Source organism: Elephantulus edwardii, unplaced genomic scaffold (genome assembly GCF_000299155.1).
Source record: "Elephantulus edwardii isolate Elephantulus edwardi_28Jun2011 unplaced genomic scaffold, EleEdw1.0 scaffold00029, whole genome shotgun sequence".
Classification (NCBI taxonomy): domain Eukaryota; kingdom Metazoa; phylum Chordata; class Mammalia; order Macroscelidea; family Macroscelididae; genus Elephantulus; species Elephantulus edwardii.
Genome location: NW_006399779.1, coordinates 3,742,540 through 3,767,307, shown reverse-complemented (window position 1 = coordinate 3,767,307; position 24,768 = coordinate 3,742,540). Strand labels below are relative to the sequence as shown.

At 40.0% G+C, this 24,768-nt stretch overlaps 1 protein-coding gene across 1 annotated transcript in view; it reads left to right on the top strand.

Moving 5' to 3' along the window:
• Nucleotides 1–24,768, top strand: part of LGR4 (leucine-rich repeat containing G protein-coupled receptor 4) — a 150,688-nt gene that overhangs the window by 93,957 nt on the left and 31,963 nt on the right. Inside the window, exons 5-6 of the mRNA XM_006883773.1 lie at nucleotides 16,308–16,379; nucleotides 20,321–20,392. Of these exons, the coding sequence (XP_006883835.1) occupies nucleotides 16,308–16,379; nucleotides 20,321–20,392 (144 nt within the window). The remainder of the gene's footprint in view (nucleotides 1–16,307; nucleotides 16,380–20,320; nucleotides 20,393–24,768) is intronic.

The window sequence follows — 24,768 nt, the reverse complement described above, 5'->3', positions numbered from 1 at the left end:
GGTGCAACAATGAATGAATGGAATTCCAAAATCTCTGTAGATGTTCATGGAAATGAAAAAGAAACTAAATTTAAAAAAAAAAAAAGGCAGGCCCCAGGGTTAGTAGGCGGTACTTATTCCAGTCCACTGCTTTTGATGTCACTCATGTGCCCAAAGCATCAGTTCTATGCATGTCAGTATCAGATTTCTGGTTTCCATAGCCCAGTTTTCCAAGTATAAACTTCTGCCTGTCTTATCTGCCTCTTCTAAATCCAGCTTGAACTTCTGGTAATTATCTATCTGCTGCTCAAACCTTTTTCTGAATGATGTGCAGGAGTATTTTGCTTACATGTGAGGTTAATGATATTTGATAATTTGCACTTTCTTTTGGATCACCTTTCTTGGGAAAGGGAACAATTGGGGTTTCTTCCAGTCAATAAGGCAACTTTCCTCCAAATTTCCTTGCATAGACTGGTGAACACTCCAGGGCCACATTGGGTACTTGAAACATGTCAGTTGGTATCCCATCCACTTCTAGGGTCTTAAGTGAGCTTGAACTTCCTTTTTTACTATCATTGGCTCTTGATCATATAGTGCTTCCTAAAATATTTCAGTGTTCGTCAATTCAGCTTCTAGTTGGTTAATGTCATCAGTGAGATTCAGACTCAGCAGTTTCATAGGGTTTTTCCTTATAGAAGCAGATTGACAGTTCTTTCTTCCTTGGAGCATCTGGGTGGGTTTGAAGCATTAGCCTTTCAGTTAGTAGCCACGTGTTCAACCATTGTGCCACTTGGGTCCTCTTCAACCTCAAGGAGCTGCCAACAATCCTAGACATTCCTGAGCTTGTAGATGGTATTGATCTTCATTACCTCCCCCCTCCCCATTTATGTCTCTGTATATGCCGCTCTTTATACAACACAGAATTGATTACATGAGAGTCCTTATAGCTCATTAACATAACTAAAGAAAATCTGTCTTTCCAAACAAGGAATTTGACACATATTTTAGGGTGTCAAAATTCACAGTAAGCCTCTAAAGCTAGTGTTTTCTTTGTGGGATGCACTTAAATTAAAAAACTCACTTTTAATTATAAAAACATAACTATTTAGGTGCTGTTTTATTTTTTGGTGGCCTGAGTTTCTTCAAATATTTAGGGTAAAATATTTAACAACATCCTCTTTTGGGGCTATTAGTTTATTGTACAATTTTTTTAAATGGAAGCATGACTTTGTATGTATATACATGCTGTGTTCACACTGTTGATCATTTCATATTTGCTGCTTTTCCTATATGCTGTTTTTTTATCATTTCATGAATATGAATACTTCATCATTTACATACATCACATTTTTAAATTTAAGGAATCCCGTACTTCTACAATAAGAGATTTGTTTACTCTGTTGCTATTATAAGAAAACGTTCTTCTCCTACCTCTGTCTTTTTATGTAAATGTGCTGTGTTTAATTGTGCTCTTGACCACAGCTTCACAAGCTCTCCTTTCCTAAGCTTTTCTATCAGGATTAGGTTTGATTATATATAACAAAAACCTCAAAATAACAGAAACTCAAATGTGTAAGATGTGGGTGAGTTTTTAAAAAATACATAGAAACTCCATTATCAGTTCTCACTCAAACAGAGTAGAACTGCTTCATATGGTTTCCAAGGATTTAATGTTAACAGGAATAGGTGACCTCATCATTCTCCTGTGCAACAAGTGGTGGATTCGAACCACTTACCAACCTTTAATTAGCAGCTGAGTATTCAACCACTATGCCTCCAGTGTTCCTTTTTCAAAAAAAATATATTAAAAATATTGAATCAGCAGCCTAGCCACCGGGAGTTACGATATGTCCTAGCCAGCAGGGAAGGATGCAAGACCTGGTGTTATACTCTGCAGTTCTTAGGGTATCAATTCCATCTTGAGATCACAAAATAACTGTCTGCTAGAACCTCCTCGTCCTAATTCTGAGCAACAGTGCAAGTGAAGGGGGAAATAAGAGAGGGCAATCTGGTGGCTTAGTGGCTAGAAGCTGCACTGCAATCCCAATGGCATATGGCTCGAATCCACCAGCTGCTCCACAGGAGAAAGATAGGCACTCTCCTCCCATGTGATTAGCTGCCTCTGAAAACCCACTGGGGGATCAGGTATGGGTCCGTTCTGATTCAGTGACATACAACAGTTTTCCAGTAGCCAGCTTCCTTTAAGAGGCCATCTTGAACAGACCAGGCAATCCCTTTGTTCACATTTCATTGTCTAGAATTTAAGTCACATGAACACATTTAGCCACAGGAATGATGGTAAATGTGATCTTCCAGTTGGGAGTATTGTGGCCTGGAATAAAATCAAGGTTCTGTTCCTAGATAAGAAAGCAAGAATGATTATCTTTTAGGTAATTCGTGAAGGTGCTTTTTTGACAGCAACTAACAAAATGCAGTTCGAAGTATATTTATCTCACTAAAAATGGTGTTAGAACTGTTGTAGGATTCGTTCATGCAGTTCTTGTCCATATAATTGAGAACCGAGGCTCATTTTAGTTTGCTTGTCCCAGGATGGCTGTGCCTCTACTCACTCCTGTGTCCAGGGCTTCTCCATCTATTTTATTTACAGGGGATGACATCTAGAGGAAGAAGGCGGCCATTCCTTCTAAAGCTGGCACTCTTGCACTTTGCAGACCAGAACTTGAGTCATTAGCTCACCCTTTGCCAATCATTGGCAGAGAGACCAGGATGCCCATGACCAGTTAAGTCTAATCCATATTTATTTGTGGAGCTGAGTCCTTTGAAAGAGAGCATACTTGAACAAGCCTAGGCTCTGCCACGAAGGCACAACAGGTTGGCAGTCAGCAGTGTCTGCCGTGTTTCCTCTTTGGGATAGTCAAATCTACCCATTGTATACAGTTCATTTCAGGCTCCCCCAGATAGTCTTTCCTGGTGTTCTGTTTTATAATTCCTGTTGGACTCTCTTTTTGTTCCCTACCACTCAGCACTGAGTTCATGCCCTATTATATTTTATTCTAGTTGTGCCATTGTTTATTAGTCTCTTAAAGTCCACTGGCTTTCCCCCCCTGCCCCACCTTCACTAGGAGGAATAGGGCTGTTACTACACTTTTCCCCTTGTAATGATAATAACTATGTTTTTGAACAGAAAAAGAGGTCAGGACATAGAACTTTTTACCTTTGTGAGTTTATTAATGAAAGAAACGTTATCAGCCTTTATTGAAACTCAATTCTTTAGAATTTTGTATCTAATTAATCGTTTTTATTTAAAAGACATTAAATTACAGTTATCCTGGAAAAGATTAGTACTCACTTTGTCATACCTATAGTTCTTGGCCAGTAGTAGAAACTCAAGAAATAGTTGTTGGTTGACGTTAGTTATAAATTTTTTTGAAAGCTGTAACATATTATTTTCTCACATGGGTGGATATTACATTTGTTTATTGCCAGAGGATAAATGACTAGGTTGTCAGGATAACTTTGCTCAAGAAATGTGATCATTGCCAGAGTTTTTATTGATTTACCTGTAAAATGTTTGCTATAGATTACTAGAAGAGGAAGTAGGAGACAAAATGGCCATTTTGGTACAGGTGAAACTACAATTTCTTTAAACTGAATAAAGGTCTATAATGTGTAGAAAATTTTTAGTTAATATTGTAGAGAAGCCTATGTAGACTTGTGATTTTTGTTACATGTTACTGCTTTAGTTTTTCTGTTGATGTTCCTTGACATTACCCTAAATAGAATTATTTTAAAAACCTTGAGTCTTTCATAATAATGACTCCTAATACATGCTCTTGAGTGTCAGGAAGAATGAGGATGGCACAGTATAGGATAGGGTTCAGATCTTTAGTTCATAAGGTGGCTATGAATCATACTCAACTCGACGGTACCTAACAACAACAATATATACATGATCTCAAAAATGTATTCACATTTCGCTTATATGAAACTTATATGAAAATCTCAAGTCTTTCCTAGTTTGTGACAGTAGACAGTACGACATTGTTCATTGACTTGAGACTTGTTGGTATTTTATATTGGATGAGCTTTAATCTTGGTAAAAAGAATACCTGGTAATTATAAGGATACTCTTTTAGTTTTAGCACTCTTTCTTGACTAAGAAAATTAGCACATCCTTTGACCATTCTTATGGTCATGAAATAACACAAAACAACATTGTTCTTAGGAAGCTCTGGTGGCCTAGTGGCCAAGAAGCTGCACTGCAATCCTAAAAGTACGTGGTTCAATCCACCAGATGTTCTGCTGAAGAAGGAGGGGCAATCTCCTCCTGTACCAGTCAGATCCAATTTGACGATACACACACAAAACGAAACATTGTTCTTTTATTCTTAGCATTTATACTATTTATATGTTATAGGGCCTTGAAGGTAAAACACTTATTTTCTTCATCTGCTTAAAACATTAAGGACAGGAGATTAATAATAAATGTGTCTAGCTCATTAGGGAACTCTGATGTTGTACTGTCAACCCAGAGTCATGCAGTTCAAATCCACCAGCGGCTCTACAGGAGAAAGATGGACAGATAAAGTCTTTATTTTTAACAGTATCCATCATAGAGCTGAGAATACATAGTTGGAAATTAACCTATAAATAAACATAAGTAAGGATTTAACGATGGTGTTAAGGCAATTAATCATACAGGAGGGGATGGCCCATTCTTCTCTGGCAGAGCAGCTGATGGCCTCAAGCTGCATGCAGAGGGTTTGCAGCACAGCTTCTTGCCACTGGGCTACTAGAGCTCTACCTCTGGAAACCCACCGAAGTATCTGCTGTTGGTCAGCTCCAGCATGATGGTATCCAACAACAAGATAGAGAGATAGATTGATTTAAAATTGTTGCCAAAATTTTTTGTATGCTTGGTTTCATATTTCAAAAAGATTTCATATTTTTAAATTGAGCTGGCATTGACCTCTACTAAATGTTAAATATTCTGTGACCATATTTACCCTGACCAGTTTGGGCATACATTTTCTGAAGGCAGTGTCATGGGCCAGTCAGTAGTTGTAGATATTGTACTTTGTATGTACTTTGAATTCCCACTTGAGGGAACTTAGTAGAACAGCTGAAGTGGCAGCCCAGACAAGTGTGGGAACAGTTTGTAAAGTTCTGTTGGGAGGTGAAGAGTCTATGTTGGGGAAGAAAAAAATAATGAGGGAGCTGAGAGATAAACATGTCAGAAGAGGCCAATACTCTGAGTGCTTTCTATTAGTGAGTTGACTAGAATACCAAAAGGACACTCTCAGAGCCATGTCAGTAACTTGAAGCTAGACACCTGAGGGGATGAGAAGTGACCACTCTTGTGTCACCTTGTAGCCCCTTTCCCACCCACACCCCACCTTTCTGAGGGGACAGAAATTGTTAGGGCTCTCAATTGTTTGTATGGAAAGCGTGTGTCGGCCTTACTGTTGCAGTTGTTCTTGCCTCCCTCTGCCAGCTCCACCCCGCGTCTCCTCACAACAGCTGCTGCAAGTTACTAGCCCCCCTCCCCAGCCCGCTCCACATGTCTAGTCAGTGTAATACTGTAATCCCTACTCTACTATTTCTTGGCGTGAATTCCAGCCAAGTGGCTGTGATGAAATTGCTATAATCGACCAGACCAAAACTCACTGTCTTCAATTCTGATTTCATAGTGATCCTTTTCAGAGTACAGCCGCCCCATAGAGTTTCCAGGGCTGTAAATATTTCCAGGGCAGACTGCCACATCTTCATCCCACAGAGTAGCTGCTGGGTTCGAATTGCCGTCTTTCAGTTTGCATCCAGGTGCTTTGGCCGCTGTGTCACCAGGGCTCCTGATAGCCTGGGAGGAATCCGCAATCCAGGTGTTTCTCAGAAAAGTATACCAGTTGGTCTATTCTTTTCATGCTTGCCTCTCATTTCTTTAATTTGCTTTCCAAGTGAAGTAATCCTTGTCTTATTTCGTACGTTCCAAGGAGGTGTGAACCACGTGGCCCAGAGAATTTAGGATTTCTAGAAGGGAGCTCTGGCAAGAAGCTACTCTGCAATCCCGAAGGCATACTGTTCAAAGCCTCCTGCAGCTTTGTGAAGGAGAATGGACCGTCTCCTCCTGTGAGATTAACTGCCTCTGAAAACCCACTGGAGGGTTATATGTAGCTCAGTTCCAACTCTACAGTAAACAAACAGCAACAAACTGTCTGTCTGTCTGTCTGTCTATCTATCTATCTATCTATCATCTATCTGTATATCTGTCATCCGTCATCCATCTATCCACACACCATATCTATGGGAAGGGGCAGTGTCTATTTTTTTCTTGCTCTCATTTTTAAAATGGAATGTTGTTGCCTTTGTCTGGTTCAACCATCTAGCTCCCAACAGGCTACACTTTGCCTCCAGCAAAAGGAAAAGTGGTTGGGGAGTTGGGGGCAGGGACTGTGGGCAGGGTCTCTTGCATGGCCCTGCTCCCTCCCCCAGTGGAGATTTGGGGTACAGAGGACCTGGTAGGTTGGTGGTTTTGCTCTGGGCCACGGGAGGGCAGATTGTTGCCAATGACTTGGTTTGTACGTTTTGTTCAGGTGCTCTTCAATATTGTATCAGTGCCAGGAAGTAGAGGCCAGAAAGTCACATTAGGAATCCCCTAATGTGAAACCATGATTTTTATGAATAAAAAAATCTACACAAGACAAATTCATAAAGACATTATACAAGGAGCCATTTTCAATAACACTTATTTTCTGAAAGAGCTCATATCATGTGGAAGCCCAGTGACTTGCTGCTTCTCTGCCATTTCTCTTTCTTCTATGTCTTACTCCCAGAACAATTGGAATAAGCAGAAAAACCAGAGGTGTGGCCTTGAGGTAGTTTGTGTCTCCATTTGAAGTCCTGCTAGACAAGTTTTAATTCTGTATAATCATGTGCACAATACAAAGTGTGTTAATACTGCTGACCAATGGACTGTTTCCATGTTTAAAATCTTCCCATTTCCATAAGAAAGTGTAATACAGTGACAATCTAAAATTTAATCAAATAGTTCTTTCCTAGTTAGGAGAGTGAAGGGAGATGAATAGGTGAGTAGAAATGACAAAACATGCCAAAAAAGTGAAGGTAACCAGAAAACTCACCCTCTCTTAGTTACAGGACCCTTTCAAATCCAGAGTCTTAGGGTTTTATATCAGGGTTTAGTTGAGATGTTACAGCAAAGGCCAAGTACCTATTGTGTGCAGGTTTCCATGTGAAGCAGGGAATACGTGATGACTGGGACCTAGACTTGGACCATTTTCTTGTTGTTAGCTGCTGTGGAGTCAGCTGGTTTCATGTGACTCCATGCACAGCAGAAGGAAACTTGGCCCATGCTTCTACCATGGCCATACTTGATTATGTATTGGGGCATCATGGCCTGTAAGGTTTTCACTGGCTAGTTTATTATTGTTATTAGTGTGTGTGTGTGTGTGTGTGTGTGTGTGTGTGTGCGCGCGCGCGCGCGTGTACCATCAAATCAGATCTGACTGGTACAGGAGGAGATTGTCCCTCCTTTCCCGGCAGAGCATCTGGTGGGTTTGAACCGTGGGTCTCTGGGATTGTAGTTGCAGTTCCTTGCCACTAGGCCACCAGAGCTCCCCTCACTGGCTAGTTTTTAAAAGTAGATTGTCAGGATTTTTTTTCCCTTTTCATGGTTAATCTTAGTCTGGAAACTCTGCGGAGACCTCTTCAGCATTTCAGAAACACATCAGCTTCCACTAATAGATGAACTGTGGCTAATGGCTGCTGGCTGCTAATGAGGTACATTGGCTGGCAGTCAAACCTGGACGCCTCCATGCAAGATGAGAATGCTGTCATGGAACTACCACTGCCTCTAGATCCTGCCCATAAAGAGTTGAGGGAGACAAGGCAAACAAAATAACTGGAATAAAATACAGTGTGCTTGGTAGGAGTGTCTGAGTTATCTCTGGAGCCAAAGGAAGGCAGTATCGTGGTTTCCGCATTGGTGGTGGTGGGATCTGATTTGTTCAGTGAGGATGAATAGGTTTTCAATTGGCAGAAACAAGAGTATGAGATATTTCAGGTGAAAGAATGGAATGAGCAGAATCAGAGGTGGCAGAACAGTGTTTTGGTTTAATAACAATGCTGAAATACAGTATACAAAGCACATGGGCTGAAAGGGGGGGGAATTGTTAGCTGTCATCGAGTCACCTGTGACTCATAGTGACACTATGAGCAGCTTTAAATCCTGCTCTATCTGCCAATTTTATTGTCTCTGACAGGCCTACCCCCATTACCCCAGTCACTGAATCAATCCACCTCATCGAGGGTCTTCCTCTCTTGTGCTGTCCCTCCACCCTTCCAAGAACTGGTCCTTCCTGGCAACATATCCATAGTTTATCAGACAAAGCTTCAGAAGCCTTGCATCCAAGGAACAGCCTGGTTTTACCCTCTCCAGGACAAAACTATTTGTTCTCCTAGCAGTCCATTGTATATTAAATATTCTTCTTAGCACCACAGCTCATAGTGGTGGGAAAGGAAGATAAGATTGGGCTAAATGGGCCTGACTGAATGTCTGACTGATTAAGGGAATAAAAGTGAGCCTTTGAAAAATAATGCAGAGTTGTGCTTTCTTTAAGGTTTATCGAACATGTTGTAATTAAATAGTTTGAGGCAGGTAGTCTTGTGGAAATTATCAGCAAAGATCTAGGAGAGAAAAATGAGTTCCTAAATTTGGATGACTTCAGGAAGAGTCGAAGAGTGGATGGCTTGAGCCTTGTGGACAAAGGCTCTTTGAAAACAGAGAACCTAGAGGGCACAAAAGGAAAGAAATGTGACAAACAGAAAATTAAACTGGTGGGTTGTTTGGTTTTTGTTTTGTTTTTTGTTTTCTACCCTTCAAGGTTTTTTTCGGTTTTGTCTTCTTATAGACATTAAAAGCATATTAAAAATATCCAAAGATGGCGCCTATATAGAATAAATCTGGTGAGATAGTCCATGAGCGTTGGGCTGCAAGTTCAAAGGCAGCACTTCTAGAGAATTGGGATTCAAATGCTCATTGTCTCCTTGAAAGAAAGATAGTCTCCTCCTGTGCTGTTTATAGCCTCTGAAATCCCACTGGAGGGTCAGCTCTGAGATGTTCTGCCTCAACAGAAAGAAGAATTTGTTGGATTTGGGGTTGTGCTTTTGTTTTTGCTTTTTTAAATGAGACAAAAGAAATGACATAAGCATTTAACAGGTGAAAAAGGTTTTGTGGAGAAAGACAATAACATATCCTCATGGATCTGAGAAAACTATTAGTTATAGCACAGACATGTAAAACCAATCATCGAATAAAAAGTAGTTAATTTTTGTTGACTTAGTCCTCAAAATCAGCCACCTCTAATCTTGAGAATCGATGCCTTTGAGCTGTGGTGCTGGAGAAAAGTTGTGAACACACATGAACTGCCAAGAGAACAACAGATCTGTTTAGGAGGGGGTGAAACTGAGTTGCTCCTTGGAGGCAAGGATTTTGAAGCTCCATCTCACATACTTGGGGCATGCTGCCAGAAGGGACCAGTCTTTGGAAAAGGACATCATGCTTGGAAGGGTGGAGGGACAGAGCAGGAGAAGACGACCTAGGATGAGATGGACTGACACAGTAACTGGGGTAAATGGTAGTTAGTATGTTGGAGACAGCGAGACTGGCTCAGGACAGGGCAGGGTTCGGAGCTGTTATTCTTAGGGTTGCTATGAGTTGCAGGCATCTGGATAGCACAGAACCACATTACACCTGCCTCCTCCATGATTGGGGTATGTCACCCTTTTGGATATTTTTCTCTATTATCCCAGTAGTCATCTTTGGCCCTAGAAGAATGGCACTCTTGTTTGCTGTGCATTTCCCTTTAATTTCAGTTTGGAGCTTCTAATGCCATTGTCTATGCTCTTTCACTTACCTCAGCTTATTACTATTGCATTGGGACCAATTCATAGCTGACCTTGCATTGTGTTTCCAAGGCCGTAAATCACACGAGATAACACACCTTTCTTTCAAGAAGAGAGCCATTGGTGGATTTGAACTGCCAGAGAGATGCCACCTTTGCATTAGCCGTGACCGCACCGCCAGAGCCCCCTTATGCCACCATACTCCTTAGTCCTTATGTGTTATACATAATGGAAGCTTTCAGTACCACTATAACGAAGCTCTTAGGCTGACCAGATCCACTCTGCTGCAGCTCAAGAGGGAGTACTGTCGGCTTACCATTTCTTTCTGGGCTTTATGCCCCAGCAGCTCAGTCAAACATTGGAAGCATCACTGTGAAGAAAGGGCACGAGTAAGACTGGAGCCAGCTAGGCTGGAGATAAACTCCAGAATCCTCCACTTCAGTGGCTGAAGTTCACCTGACCCTGCAAGGACACAGAGTAGCAGAGCCCTTACAATGAGGTGAATGAGATGGAAGAGTGTCTACAGACCATCTGTGACAGCGCCTGCAACTACTCTGCGTTCTTTTGTGGTGGTGGTAGTGTACCCTGAGCAGGAGTTGACCCTTAGCTGACCTTCCAGCCACTTTACACAGGTAGAAAATCACACAGTAGGAGATTGGCCCTCTTTCTCCCATGGAGACTCTAGTGGATTTGGTCTTTGGGTTGGGAAAGCCTCCCTTTACCACTAAGCTACCAGAGCTCATAGGTTCTTTACATACTAGATTTTTTCCCCCCCAAGAAAAGCTTTGGAGGGAGCTCTGCTGGCTTAGTGATAAGAAGCTGTGCAGCAGATCCAAAGGCACACTGCTCGAATCCACCAGCAGGAGGATGGACAGTCTCTTCCCATGCCGTTAACTGCCTCAGAAAACCCGCTGGAGGGTCAGCTGTGGGTTGGTTCTAACACAATGGCACATAAGCAACAATAAGCTTTGGGGACTTGATTCCTAACAATGCCTTTTTTTCCCTTTCCTTTTTTGCTGCATCTGACCTTTTAGATGAGAAGCATTCCCAGGGTCTACTTCACAAATTCTGGTTTATAAAATAAGTAAAATACAAAGACTTTGGAGGGTGCAGTTGCTATGGCTGCAAAGTCCTTACTAAGCTGGTGTGTTTAGTATTCATTAACACAGCAGCTTGGTAAATGTAGGTAGATACATTCCTGAAGGTTCCACATGATATATTTACTCTACTATGAAACAAAGTAATCAAAGTAGTATGCCCTTTTGCTCAGCATTATCACCATCCACCACATACTAGAAGTGTTTATTTTTTCAGATAGTTGGCTTGTATTTCAGGATAAGCCACATGCAAAGAGCTTCATTTTATCATTTATATTACGGATAAGTAGTGAAGAAAGAGAGGATGCTTTTTGAAGCAAAGTTGCTTTAGTTTTTTTCATGGTTTCTAAAGGCACAGAGATTTGGGAAAAGGAAGCAAATATTTTGGCTGATGTGGTTAAACACTCAAGTCTGTTGACAAGTAAAGATTATGAGGTATTCTGTATTTTGTCACTTCCATTGTTACTTAACACAATGCTCTTTTTCATGAGACTTTACACAACAGGCTACACTCTTCAAGAGATAGAAGAGCATTAAAAACATACTGAAGACAAAAGAACTAGCATTTCATAACAGCCCCAAGTCCATTTATGTTTTATTTCTTTATGTCTCTGTATTTGGGTCTATATACTTTAGCTTTTTAACACAACTGTTTCAGACTAGTGAGAACAGATCCATAAACAATTATGTGAGGACCATGGGAAAAAATGGCCACTTCCCCTTGTGAGTAAAAGAAAATATTTTAAAATGTGACCTTGTAAATAATTTGTAATGCATCATAATTTTAATTTTAATTAGTGTACTATAGGGTGTAGAACATCTTAGGATTTAAAGTCAGCTTATGCTAATGTTGGCTCCTGGGAGGCACTGGCCTGGAAATGGTGAGCTTGCTTTTTTTTTTTTTTTAAGAGGAAAAAAAAAAGGTAAGCATTTTGAAGGAGGGATTCTGAGAAAGCAAATTTGGCTAAGGAATTTTCTGTTTTGTGAATAGTAACAGTAACACAAATGTTCTTGAGAAACAGTATTTCTCAGGTTGAAGGAACTGAAGAATAGCAAAATTCCAGACTTGAGTTGTAGCATTAAAAAATTCTATGGGCAAAATATTGAAGGACCCAAGTAGCATCAAAAGAAAATGGAAGGACTACACAGAATCAATACCAAAAAGAGTTGGTTGATGGTCAACCATTTCTCAAGGTATCTACGACCAAGTATCTTATGAGAGCATTGAAGGAAGACGTTCAAGGTGCAGTGAAAAGGCTCCAGGAATTGCTGAAATGGAGACCAGTTGAGATGTTTCAACAAATGGATACAACACTGAAATTGCTCACCTTTTTTTTGCCAAGAAATTTGGAGAACGGTGACCTGGTCTAGTGATTAGAAGAGATCCATATTTATGTCCATTCCTAAAAAAAGTGATTCAATAGAATGTGGAATTTATCAAACAGTAATATTAACATCACACACAAGAAAAATTTTGCTAAAAATAATGAAAAATGATTGGAGTAGAACTGCTAGAAATTTAAGCAGTTTCAGAAGAAAATATGAAATGAGAGCCATCACTGTCAGTCTCAGATAGACATTGGCTAAAAGCATAGAATACCGGAGAGAGGCTTACCTGTATGTTTTTATTGACTACCCAAAGGCATTTGACTGAGGGGATTGTGACAAATTATAGGCAACACTGTGAGAAATGGGAATTCCAGAACATTTAGTTGTGTTGAACATTTAGTTTGCATGTTGTATGTAGACCATGAGACTACATAAACAGAACAAGGAGATACTGAGTGGTTTAAAATCTGAAAAGATATGTGTCAAGGCTGTATCCTTTCATCATATTATTCAACCTCTATGAAGGAAATAATCAGAGCAGCTGGACTATATGAAGAATAAAATGTAAGAATTAGAGTAAGAGTCGTTAACACCTTGTGATATGCCAATGACACAACCTTGCTTGCTGAAAGTGAAGAAGACTTGAAACACTTATTGATGAAGACGAAAGACTTTAGTGTGGACTACACTTCAACATAGAAACAATGACATTCTTCACAACTAGACCAATAAGCAACATCATGATAAAAGATTAAAGCTGTCAAGGATGCAATTTAACTTGATAGCACAATCAATGCTCATAGAAGCAGGAATCAAAATAGCAAGTGATGTATCTATCACGTTGGACAAATCTGTAAAAGACTTTAAAGTGATACAAAACAAAGATAGCACTTTGAGGACTTAGGTACATTTTACCCAAGCTATGATATTTTCAGTTGTCTCATATGCATGGGAACAATGCATAAATAAGAAAAGTTATAGAATTGATTTCTTTGAATATTGATACTGACAAACAGTATTGGATTGCCATGGATTACCTGAAGAACAACAACAACAAAAATCTGTGGACTAAGTACCTTCAGAATGTTTCTTGGAAGAGGGAATGGCTAGACTTTGTACTTTGTATATGTTATCAGGAGTGTCCAGTCTCTGGAGGAAGATAATGTGCTTGACAGAGACTTAGTAAAACACAGGAAAACCCTCAAAAGTATGGACTCCACAGTGGGCTCTAACACAGCAACAGTTTGGAGAATGACACAGGACCAGGCCATGTTTTATTATTTTTACATTGGGGTCACTGTGAATCAGAACATCCTCTAACAACAGTAGTAGCGGCAGTAGTGTAATGATAGTGTAAATGGTTGAGCACTCTGTTACTAGTCAAAAGATTGCTGGTTCAAACTCATCTAGAGACACTTTAGAAGACAGACCTTGTCATCTGCTTTCTGTAAGTTCCTGGCCTTGAGAGTCAGAGTCCTGTGGAACACCAGTTCTGCTCTGTATACATGGTGTCACCACAAGTCACACCTCAGGAGTAACAGCCACAGAGGTGTGAGTTTCATGCTGTGTCTTTTGGAAGAATCCGTACTTGACCTTCAAGACTAATGTGCAAGAAATAACTAATAGAAGGTAGCTTGTGATCAAGTTGAATTATAAGCGCTAGCAACTCAGATGTGGGACGCAATTATGGAAACTGAAGTTTTCAAGAGAAGTCGCATAGGATTGGCATTTTTAAGAGATAAGCATGAGGTGGTTAGGTGAGGGTAAATCCTTCTTTTAAATAAAGATACTTTGGCGAAGCTGGATAATCAAGAATCTGAACATTTTATTTTGGAGAGAGATTTTTAAATAGAGAGAGTAAGGAAGGCATAAAACTCCCTTTTAAAAAAATTCTCATTTTATGTATGGTAAAACTTACGGCTGATGGCCTTAAGAAGATCCTGTGGAGCTGGGTTATGGGAAACATTGAAAGCCATGCAATGTGTAGTTTAGATACTAGGGGGCCTTTTGAGAAACAAAGCACGTGAAAGTAGTTTTGAGGAAGAATATCATTGAAGGGCATCAACCCTGTGTTGGAGTTACAGTGTTACTCAAGTATATAATATATATTGTTACCTTTGGAATTGAGGAAACAGTTTTAAAATTTACCTTTTGATTTCTGTGACCTCTGGTTTTACTCCACTCCACCCTGCCAGCTTTGTTCTCTCCACCCACCCTTCCTTGTTACTCACCTTCCATACACAGAACTTCTAACTCATTCATACATCTATGTTAATAGTATCCAGGTGGAACACATTGGAAGGAGGCAAATGGGGTTGTTGCATCGGTACGGTCTGAGGCTTCTGAATATCTAGTGCAATACTTGACTCTTGATTTTTCCGTTGAGTTTGTGGTGGACTTCCTATGAGTCAGAGTAGAATATACTTCACAGGGCTTCCAACAGCTGATCTATCAGAAGTAGGTCCCAGGTTGACTCTGAGTAGACTCAATCTTCCAGCCTCTGGGTAGCTGGTTCTTTAATACACTACACTGAAAGAAATAGGCATTTATTTTGTAAAATGAATATTACTTTGTAGTGAATGAAATCGGTGGATGCCCAGAGAGGGGAGTAGACAGGACAAGTGGAAATAGACCCTACAAAGATGGCAATACTAGAACTTGATAACTGTGTGGTCCTGAGACAGGAGGTGAACAGAGCATTTAAAAATCAATCCCTTAAAAAAAAATCAATCCCTAGATATAGAATCTACCTTCTTGCAAATGGCAAACCAGGAAACTGAGCGAGTTGTTTGTTTAATCATAGGGACACAGTTAATATTTTAAAGTATTTGCTCACCTTGTTTCAGTTCACCTGTTTATAAATTATGAGTTTATATGCCCAGCTTCCTGCTACTTCTACGTAATAATGAGCATCCTCCCATTTCTGTGTACCCAGGAAAGTGAGAGAAAAAGTGAGAATTAGAAAAAAGTATTTCACTCAGATTTCTTTTTAAAAAACGCCTAAAGCATTTTTATCTTTTCCTTAAAAGAAGAAAAATTGCTGTTGAGTCATTTCCAACTCATGGTGACCTCATCTGTATTAGACTAGAACTGTGCTCCATAGAGTTTTCAAGGACTGATTTGTAACACTGTGTGCCAGGGCTCCATTTTGAGGTCAGTGCTTTCTGGACAGACTAGAACCTCCAACCTTCCCATTAACAGCTGATTGTGTTAAGAGATCGCACCACCTTGTTGTTGTGTACTTCAGAGTTGGATCTGCCCATGAACCTCCAGCAGGTTCTCAAAGGCAGTTAATTGTATGAGAAGACATTGCGTGTCCTTCTCCTGCAGAGCAACTGGTGTATTTAAACCCAGTACCTTTGCATTAGTAGTGTAATTCCTTACCACAACATCATTAGATCTCTCTTAATAAGTAAGCATCACCATACTCCACCCCTCTCTATTCCCACCAAAATTTGTCACTTTAGATTTTCTTTAGGATATTTCTTTTGGAAAACAGGCCCTTGTTTTTAAAGTTGTACCTCTCACTTTCTCCCTCCCACGTGCTCAGATGATTTTGCAGAGCATGTGCTTTGTGTCTCCCAAAGCCATTCCTCCTCTAACAGGACTGGTTTGCTGGGATCTGTGTCAACACTCCTGCTTGCTGACCACTAGTCTTGTGTTTATGAGGCCCTTGGAAAACACTGCAAGCTGCCGAGAGTGATCGTGAATAGCAAACTTCATTTGGTTTAATGTGTTTTGGCTTGCTTGACCTCACCAGAATAAAAAATGTGCCTGTTTAAATGATTGTACTGGGACTTAAGAGGGAAAATTCTAGAGTCACTTATCGCTTTAGGAAAATCCTGCAATCGTTTTATAGTAAAGATTTAAGTCCTTGTTTAATGTCAGATAGACTTGAGAAGTGTATAATATAGTGATTTAATAAAAAATTATGTTATTATGAGTTCTGAATTATAAAAGTCTGAATTACTTTCTTTTTTTTCCTCTCTTGCTGCCTTTTATTTGTTTTGTTTTGTTTTCTAGACGATTGGCTGGCAACGACCTTTCTTTTATCCACCCAAAAGCCTTGTCCGGGTTGAAAGAACTCAAAGTTCTGTAAGTAATGCAATTTTAGAGTTTCACAGCTGGCTGTGTATTTTCTTTCTGCATAGTCAACATGCCTGGAGCTAGGTTAAGCACAGTTTCTTTTAGAGCAGGATTAAAAGATTTAAGGAGTGGCTGATGGGTAGAGTGGGAGGCTAGAGGCTGATTTCAGGCAATGTTGGGTCTAGATAACGAAAGTTAAAATAATGGACATCCTGACCTTCAATGCATTAGAGTTGAAAGTTAGGCTTTTTGTATATCTAGTGCATTGATTGAATCAAAACCATATTTAAGCTTAGCTGGAAAGGGTTGTTTCAACTTCTTATACTGCTTTAAGAACTTTGAATTTGTTGACCTTAAAGGGAAAGAAGCTTACAGGGACTGTAAATATTAATATCATTTTCGAGATAAAGAGGATTGAGGTGCCTGTGCTTTATATAGCCTGAGAGAGATCAGAGTCAATTCTTGGTTGGGATCAGGTGCTTGGAGCTGGGGGAGCGGGTGAGAAGGTGGACTGGCTCTCAATTTTGCCATTAACTTGTTGCATTATTCTCAGCAAGTAAATTAATCTCCTTTCCCCTCTGCTATTCTGTGATTATAACAATTCATGTGAAACAGTCATTTTATGAATGTGCGCAGTAATAATGTTAGAAAAAAACTGAGAAGATTTATTTGTAGTACTGTTGTTTGGGTTCTGTTTTTGTCTTTGACCCTGCTTGCATAGAAGAATATAAAAATTGGCTATTTCTCTTGTCTATGTTTCTAGATTCTGCTTCATTCATTTTTAAAATGCGCCAAGGAGTCCCATAGATTTATTTTCACATTCTCTGCCTCCCAATTAACCATTAGATGCCATACTAGAAGTATTTATGCTTAAGACATTTGGAAGATAGCTGTTAACCACGTGAAGGAAATTGTATTTGTGCCCATTCCAAAGAAAAGTGATTGTAAAGAATATTGGGGCTGTTGAACACTTCAGATTTTGCTGAAGATATTCAAAGATAGTTGTAGCATACATCAGCAAGGAACTTCCAGAAGTTCAAACTGAATTCAGAGGAGCAGGTAGAATAAGGCATATATTTGCTAATATCAGACATATCTTAGCAGAAAATAAATACCAGAAGGATGTTTACCTGTGTTTTATTGACCATGTAAAGGCATCCAATCATCTGTGCTGATAATAACAATGGATAAGAATATGGGTAACATTGAGAGGAATGGGAACTCCAAAACACTTTTCTTGTGCTCATGTCAAAGTTATGCATAGACCAGAAGGCCTTTGGATGGAACAAGTGCGTGTTGAATGGTTTAAAATCAGGATTGCATTCTTTGTCCATAATCATTCAGTATGCATGTTTGCTGAGCAGGTAAGACACAGAGCTCAGCTATGCAGAAAAGAACATAACATCAGAATTTGTAGACTCATGAACAGCCTCAGTTTGCAGATGACACAACCTTGTTTGGTGAAAGTGATCAGGACTTGAAGCACTTACTGATGAAGATTACAGCCTTTAGAATGGATTGCCACTCAGCCTAAAACAAAATTCCTCACAATCGGGCCAATAAGCAACATCATGATAAGCAGAAAAGATTTCTTTTGTCAAGTATTTAATTTGATTTGGATTCATCATCAATACTTGATATCAAAAAATGTATTTCATTGGATAAATCTGCCAAAAACTCCCTGACTTTAAAAAGTGTTAAAAAGTAAAGATGACACTTTGAGGACTAAAGTGCACTATGCTCAGACCATGATGTTTTCAGTCATTGCATATGCATATGAGAAGTAGACAGTTAATAAAGAAGACTGAAGAAGAATCAGTGCCTTTGAATAAGGTGGAGTTAACGAGCAGTATTCAATATGCCGTGGAGTACCGGCAGTATTGCCAGAATTCTTGGTTAAAAAAAAGAATGCCAAGACATTGTTTCACATGCTATCAGGAAAGACACTCCCTGGAGAAGGATAGCATGCAGAAATGAGGACAATATTCAGTTCAATGGCTATAAGAGTGGACTCAACATGACAGTTGTTGTAAGGATGGTATAGGAGCAATGTTTCCCTCTCTTGTACACAAGATTGCCAAAAATCAGAACCATCAGTGGTACCTAGCAGCAAAAAAGGGCCCTGGTGTAGTGTAAGGGTTAAATGCTCAGCTTCAGCAGCTAACAGAAAAGCTTAGCAATTTGAACCCACTAAACCTACTCAATTATTCCAGAGAAGAATGATGTGATAGTCGGCTTCTGGAAAGATTAGTACCTTGGAAACCCAGTGCGACAGTTCTACTCTGTTCTCTAGGGCTGTGAATTGGAATAGATTTCACCATAATATTTATAATAGTACCTAGATTAATGATTGCTCTCTAAGGCACCTTTAATTACAAAGGTGTTTTATTAATAATTAATATTATAATAGGTTGTGATCATGATTGAGTAATGATTAATGATGTTGTTTTTTATGTGCCATCGGGTCCTTTGCAATTCATAGCAACCCTATGTATAATAGTTCTGAAACCTGCTCTGTCCTGTGCCAACCTTATTGTCCCTGACACACCTACCCTCATTACCCCAGTCACTGAATCAATCCATCTCATTGAGGGTCTTCTTCTCTTGTACTGTCCCTCCACCCTTCTAAGCATGATGTCCCTCTCCAAGGACTGGTCCCTCTTTGCAGTATGCCCAAAGCTTCAGAATTTTTACTTCCAAGGAGCAGCCTGCTTTCACCCTCTCTAGGACAAACTTGTTTGTTCTCTTAGCAGTCCATGGCATATTCAGTACTCTTCTCCAGCACCACAGCTTAAAGGGTTCTATTCTCTTTCTGTCATCCCTAGTCATTGTCGAGCTTTCTGATTGGATAGCAAGTAATTGTGAAGACCATGGCCTGGATCAGGTGCATTTTCGTCTCCAGACTGACGTCATTGCTTCTTCATACTCTGAAGAAGTCCCTGACCTGACACAGACTCTCCCAGTGTAATTTGTCTTTTGAGTTCCTGCCTGCTGGTACCAAGAGTGTTGATTATGGAGCCAAGCAAACTAAAACTACTAACAATCTCAGTCTCTTCACCGTCTATCATGATGCTGCGAATTGGACCGGTGATGAGAAGCTTTGTGTTCTTGATGTTGAGCTTCAATCCATATTGAAGATTACAGGCCTTGACCTTTTGCAGCAAGTGCTTCGGGTCCTCCTCAGTTTCAGCAAGCAGGATTGAGTCATCTGCATAATATAGATTGTTGATGAGTCTTCCTCCAATCCTGAAGCTACACTCTTCTTCCTAGAGCCTAGCCTCTCTGATGGTCTGTTCTGAATATAGATTGAAAAAATATGAAGATAGGACACATCCCTGGCATGCACCCTTTCCAGTTTTGAACCACGCAGTGTTTCCTTGCTCTTTTTTGATGATTTTTCTCGTCCAAGTACAGATTTTGCATAAGCACAATCAGATGGTTTAGGATTCTCATTCTTCTCAGAGTTAGCCACGGTGTGTGGTTATCCACACAGCCAAATGCCTTTGCATATTGATGACTCATTGTTAATATTAACACTTTGCCACAAGTGATGGTACTACATTGAAAAAAAATGTGTTTCTAAGCATGGTCATCAATTTAAAAGTGTGCGGCAATGTTTTAATGAATGTGAACTAAGGTACTTAATTCACTGGAAATGTTGATTACCCCTCCTCAACCCCATTAGTACATGGCTTGATATTATGACCCAGATTTCATGTCTGGCTTTTGACATGCTTTCCTTTTTTTTCAGCTTTGTTTTCTTGTATGGTTTTTACTTACACTCTCTCTCTCCCCCAACTCCCTCTCTCTCCCTCTCGCCTTCTTTTCTTTTTTCTTTAAAATTTTGTTTTGGAAAAAAATTGGTTTGGAGGAGGAGCAGAGATAGTAATAGTTTTCTAAGACTTGAGTAACAAAGACTTAGTATCTACTAACCAAAACTTTTCTTCCAGAACCCTCCAAAACAATCAGTTGAGAACAGTACCCAGTGAAGCCATCCGAGGGCTGAGTGCTTTGCAGTCTTTGTAAGTAACATTTCTTGATGACATATCTTTTTTTTTTAGGTTTAATTTAGGTGAAATGAGCTTCATACTTAAAGTGTACAATCAGATAAACCTGGCATATGTTTGGATACATAATCAACCTTCAAGATCAAATAATGTATTTCATCAGACAAATCCAAAGATGTATTTACTACACACATATTAACTGTGATACTCCCACATATTAACTGTGTCACATTTACCACAATAAGATAATGAACACTTCTGACTTAGTTATCTAGTGCTGCCTTAAAAAAAGTGTCACAAATGGGCAGCTTCTAAGAAAAGACATTTTCTCACAGATCATGAGACTACAAGTCTAAAATCAGGGCATAGTTCTAGTGGGAGCTATTTCTTTGTCTGTTTCATCTTCTAGCTGTTGTTGTGTATGTCCAGGCAGAACCAACTCACACCTTACCTGCCAGTGGGTTTTCAGATGGAGTCAATCACATGGGAAGGACTGTCCATCTTTCCTTTGTGGAGCAGCTGGTGGATCCAACCCACAATCCTCTGGTTTGGTAGCACAACTCCTTACCACTCGCCCACCAGAGCTCCTCAGCGTTCTTGTAGATGCAGCTCTGTCTTCAAATGACATTCTTGTCATGTGTTAATTTGTTTTGGTCCATTTTTCTCTTTTCAAAACTCAGAAGTGATTAGGTTTATGACCCACCCTCCTTGAGTATGACCTAATTGAACAAAGGAAGCACTATTTACAAACATTGTGTGGGTCAGTGCTTCAATAAACCTTCTTCCTGTTATATACCTTGAATTGGAATTGATTCATAGCTGAGCCTCTTGTGGGTTTTCAGAGGCCTTAAATCATTTCAGAGGAGATTGTCCATCTTTGTCCAGTGGAGCAGCTGCGTGTCCGCAGTGGATTTCAACTGCCTGCCTTTAGGTTGACAGTGCAGCTCCTTAGCGCTAGGCCATCAGAGCTCCCTAATAAGTGTTCTCAGGAGACACAATTCAACCCATAAGTGTATCAGTTATCTCCCAAAGTTGTCTTGTGTAACTTTGCAATTTTGTAATTTCTCTGTCCCTCATTCACTGGGCCTAGAACATCAAAGGTTACTTTCTTTGCTATAGATAGTTCCTGAAATTTATGACATATATGTGAAATCATATGTATATACTCTTCTTTTGAACTTCTATGTTCCACATTCTTGAATGAATCAAAGAGGGCCACTCTGGCTGCTTTGTAGAGAACTAGAAGCCTATGGAAAAGGCATTTATCCTCTCATCTGTAATAAATTTTCTAAGTATCCTTTCACTGCTGGGGATAACTCGGCAAGAGTGATGTTCAACATCTCTTTGGAACCAGAGTTCATGTGGACAGAAATTCTAGATCATTGAAGCATACATGTGATAAACATTTCTATTTCAGGTGGTAATAGTAATTGGAAAATAAACATGAGAGTTCCTTATTTATGGATACTAAACAGATTTTAGGGGTAGCTTAATCAGTTCACTCTATGTTTTTCTTCTTTAAAGAAGTTCCATTTTATTTGACATGCTCAGGATTATCCAAAAACTATTAGACCAGCACATCAGCAGAGAACTGCCGGAAGTCCAGGCTGGGTTTAGAAGGGGTCGTGGTACTAGGGATATTGTTGCTGATGTTAGATGGATCTTAGCTGAAAGCAGAGAATACCAGAAGAATATCTATCTGTGTTTCATTGATTATGCAAAGGCATTTGTGTGGATCATAACAACTGTGGCTGACTCTGAGAAGAATGGGAATCCCAGAACATTTAATTATGCTAATGCGAAACCTGTACTTGGACCAAGAGGCAGTAGTCAGAACAGAGCAGGGTAACACTGCATGGTTCAAAATTGGGAAGGGTGTACGCCAGGGATGCATCCTGTCTCCATACCTTTTCAACATGTATGCAGAGCAGATTATCCGAGAGGCTGGGCTCTATGAGGAGAATTGTGGCATCAGGATTGGTGGAAGATCTATTAACAATCTACGTTATGCAGATGACACAACCTGCTTGCTGAAACTGAGGAGGACCTCATGCACTTGCTGCAGAGGGTTAAGGACTGCAGCCTTCAGTATGGACTGAGGCTCAATGTCAAGAAGACAAAGATTCTCACCACTGGACCAATAGGCAGCATCAGGATGGATGACGAAGAGTTTGAGATTGTTCACAGCTTCAGTTTGCTCGGCTCCACAGTCAACACTCTTGGCACCAGCAGCCAGGAAATCAAAAAGCATATCACGATGGGAAAATCTGCTGTTAGGGACCTCTCTAAAGTACTCAGGAGCAATGGTGAGTCTCTGGAGACTAAGGTGCACCTGATACAGGCCATGGTCTTGCAATCGCTTGTTATGTATCAGAGAGTTGGACAATGACTAGGGAGGACAGAAGGAGAGTGGATGCCTTTGAGCTGTGGTGCTGGAGAAGAGTACTGAATGTACCATGGACTGCCAGGAAAACAAACAGATTCATCTTGGAGAGGATTAAACCAAGCTACTCCTTGGAGGCAAGGATTCTGGGGCTTCGTCTGACATACTTTGGACATGTTGCCAGGAGGGACGGGTCCTTGGAGAGGGACATCATGCTTGGGAGGGTGGAGGGACAGCGCAGGAGGGGAAGACCCTCTAAGAGATGGATTGATTCTGTGACTGGGGTAATTGGGATGGGTGTGTCAGAGGCAGTGCGGTTGGCGCAGGATAGAGCAGGGTTTAGGGCTGTTGTGCATAGGGTCGCTATGAGTCGCAAATGACTCGACGGCACATAACAACAACAACAAGGGTTGGACTCCATTCTGATCCACCAGATGCTCCTTGGGAGGATGGACTGTCTCTGCCCATGCAGTTAACTGCCATTGAAAACCCCCTGGAGGGTCAGCTGTGAGTTGGTTCTGACTTGACAGTACTCAACAACAACAAAAGGGTTGGAACTTGTGTTTTTTTACTGTATTCATCTACTAATTTAAAAGAATTTTTTCAAAGCACTGTACTTTGTTCTTTTGTGTGTGCTTTTCCACACTTAAGTTGGGTTTATATGTGTCTAACTTGGGGAATGGGAAGAGTATGCATGTTACAAGTTTTGAGTTTGCATATCATAAACCCCTGGCCCCTCCCACCACCTCTTGTGTAGGTTAGGTAAGTTGCAATACCACAGAGGGACATGATGCAAAGCCACAGAAGTTTTGGGAAAACAACCCTTTTTATCTTAAATGTATAAAGTTGTGTAAATAATGGATTTTTTTTTAGGGCATAGAGTTAGGACTATAATACTAGGATTTCCCACTCACAAGTAGAAGATGAAGTTCCTGTCTTTAATGTTGCGTGGTGCCTGCATGGCACATTGATTCTACTCAAGTGAGCCCAAGAGACAGAGCTTTCTAGGAAATACTCACAGTGCAGTAATAAGTGCTCAGCAGCTAACCAGAGGTCGACAGTTTGAACCCACCAGCTGCTCTGTGGGAGAAGGAGGTGGCATCCTGCTTCCTTAAAGATGACATACAGCTTTGGAACCCAATGGACTCATTCTACTCTTTCCTGTAGGATTGGTTGCTAAGGAGTTGGATGACAATATAAGTTTGTGTTTTTGTTTTTATGGGAGCAGATTGCTTAGTCATTGCCCCCTCTGATTGGCTGCTGTGTTCAAACCCCTAACCTTCTGGTTAGCAGTGAAGTGTTTAACCATTGTGCCACCATGGTCCTTTCCTCTGTCTCTAGTGTTGCTTTTTTTTTTCTGTAAACTTTTAATAAACCACAAATATTTTTTTTTAAAAAGTGAACAAAACTCTTGCATGCTGTAATTTGAATAAACCTTGAAAATATTATACTAAATGAAAGAAAGCCAATGTAAACCACCATATATTGTACTATTTCAGTTATTATAAGTATCATTTTAAAGACTATGATGCACCTGATACAAGTCATTGTATTTTCAATTGTTTCCTAATAGCTGAAAGCTTCTAGTGTTGCTTTTAAAGAAAAGTTTGAGCCCTGAACTAAAGCCTGTACTTATAGTAATTTGGCTTTTGCCAGAATTTTAAATATCTTTTTGCATATTTGTTAGAATAAACACATTTTTCTAAATAAGATCCTATAAATTCAGGTTAATTAGCATTCTGAAACAGGACTGTCTGGTTCCAGATTTCTAGTCTGCCACCTACCAGCTGTGTCATGTTGCTTGAGTTTTGTTAATTTTTGTGCATGGCAATTCAATCATTACCTACCATGTATTTTAACACATGGTAAATAGTCAAAACAGTTTCTAGTTTGTGGTAAGTGCTCAGTAAACATTTGTAGATTCTATGAATATTGTTAACAATGATTCTGATGAGGACCTATTTTATTAATTCTGTCTTTTGATTACTAATTTGCCACTACCACTCCC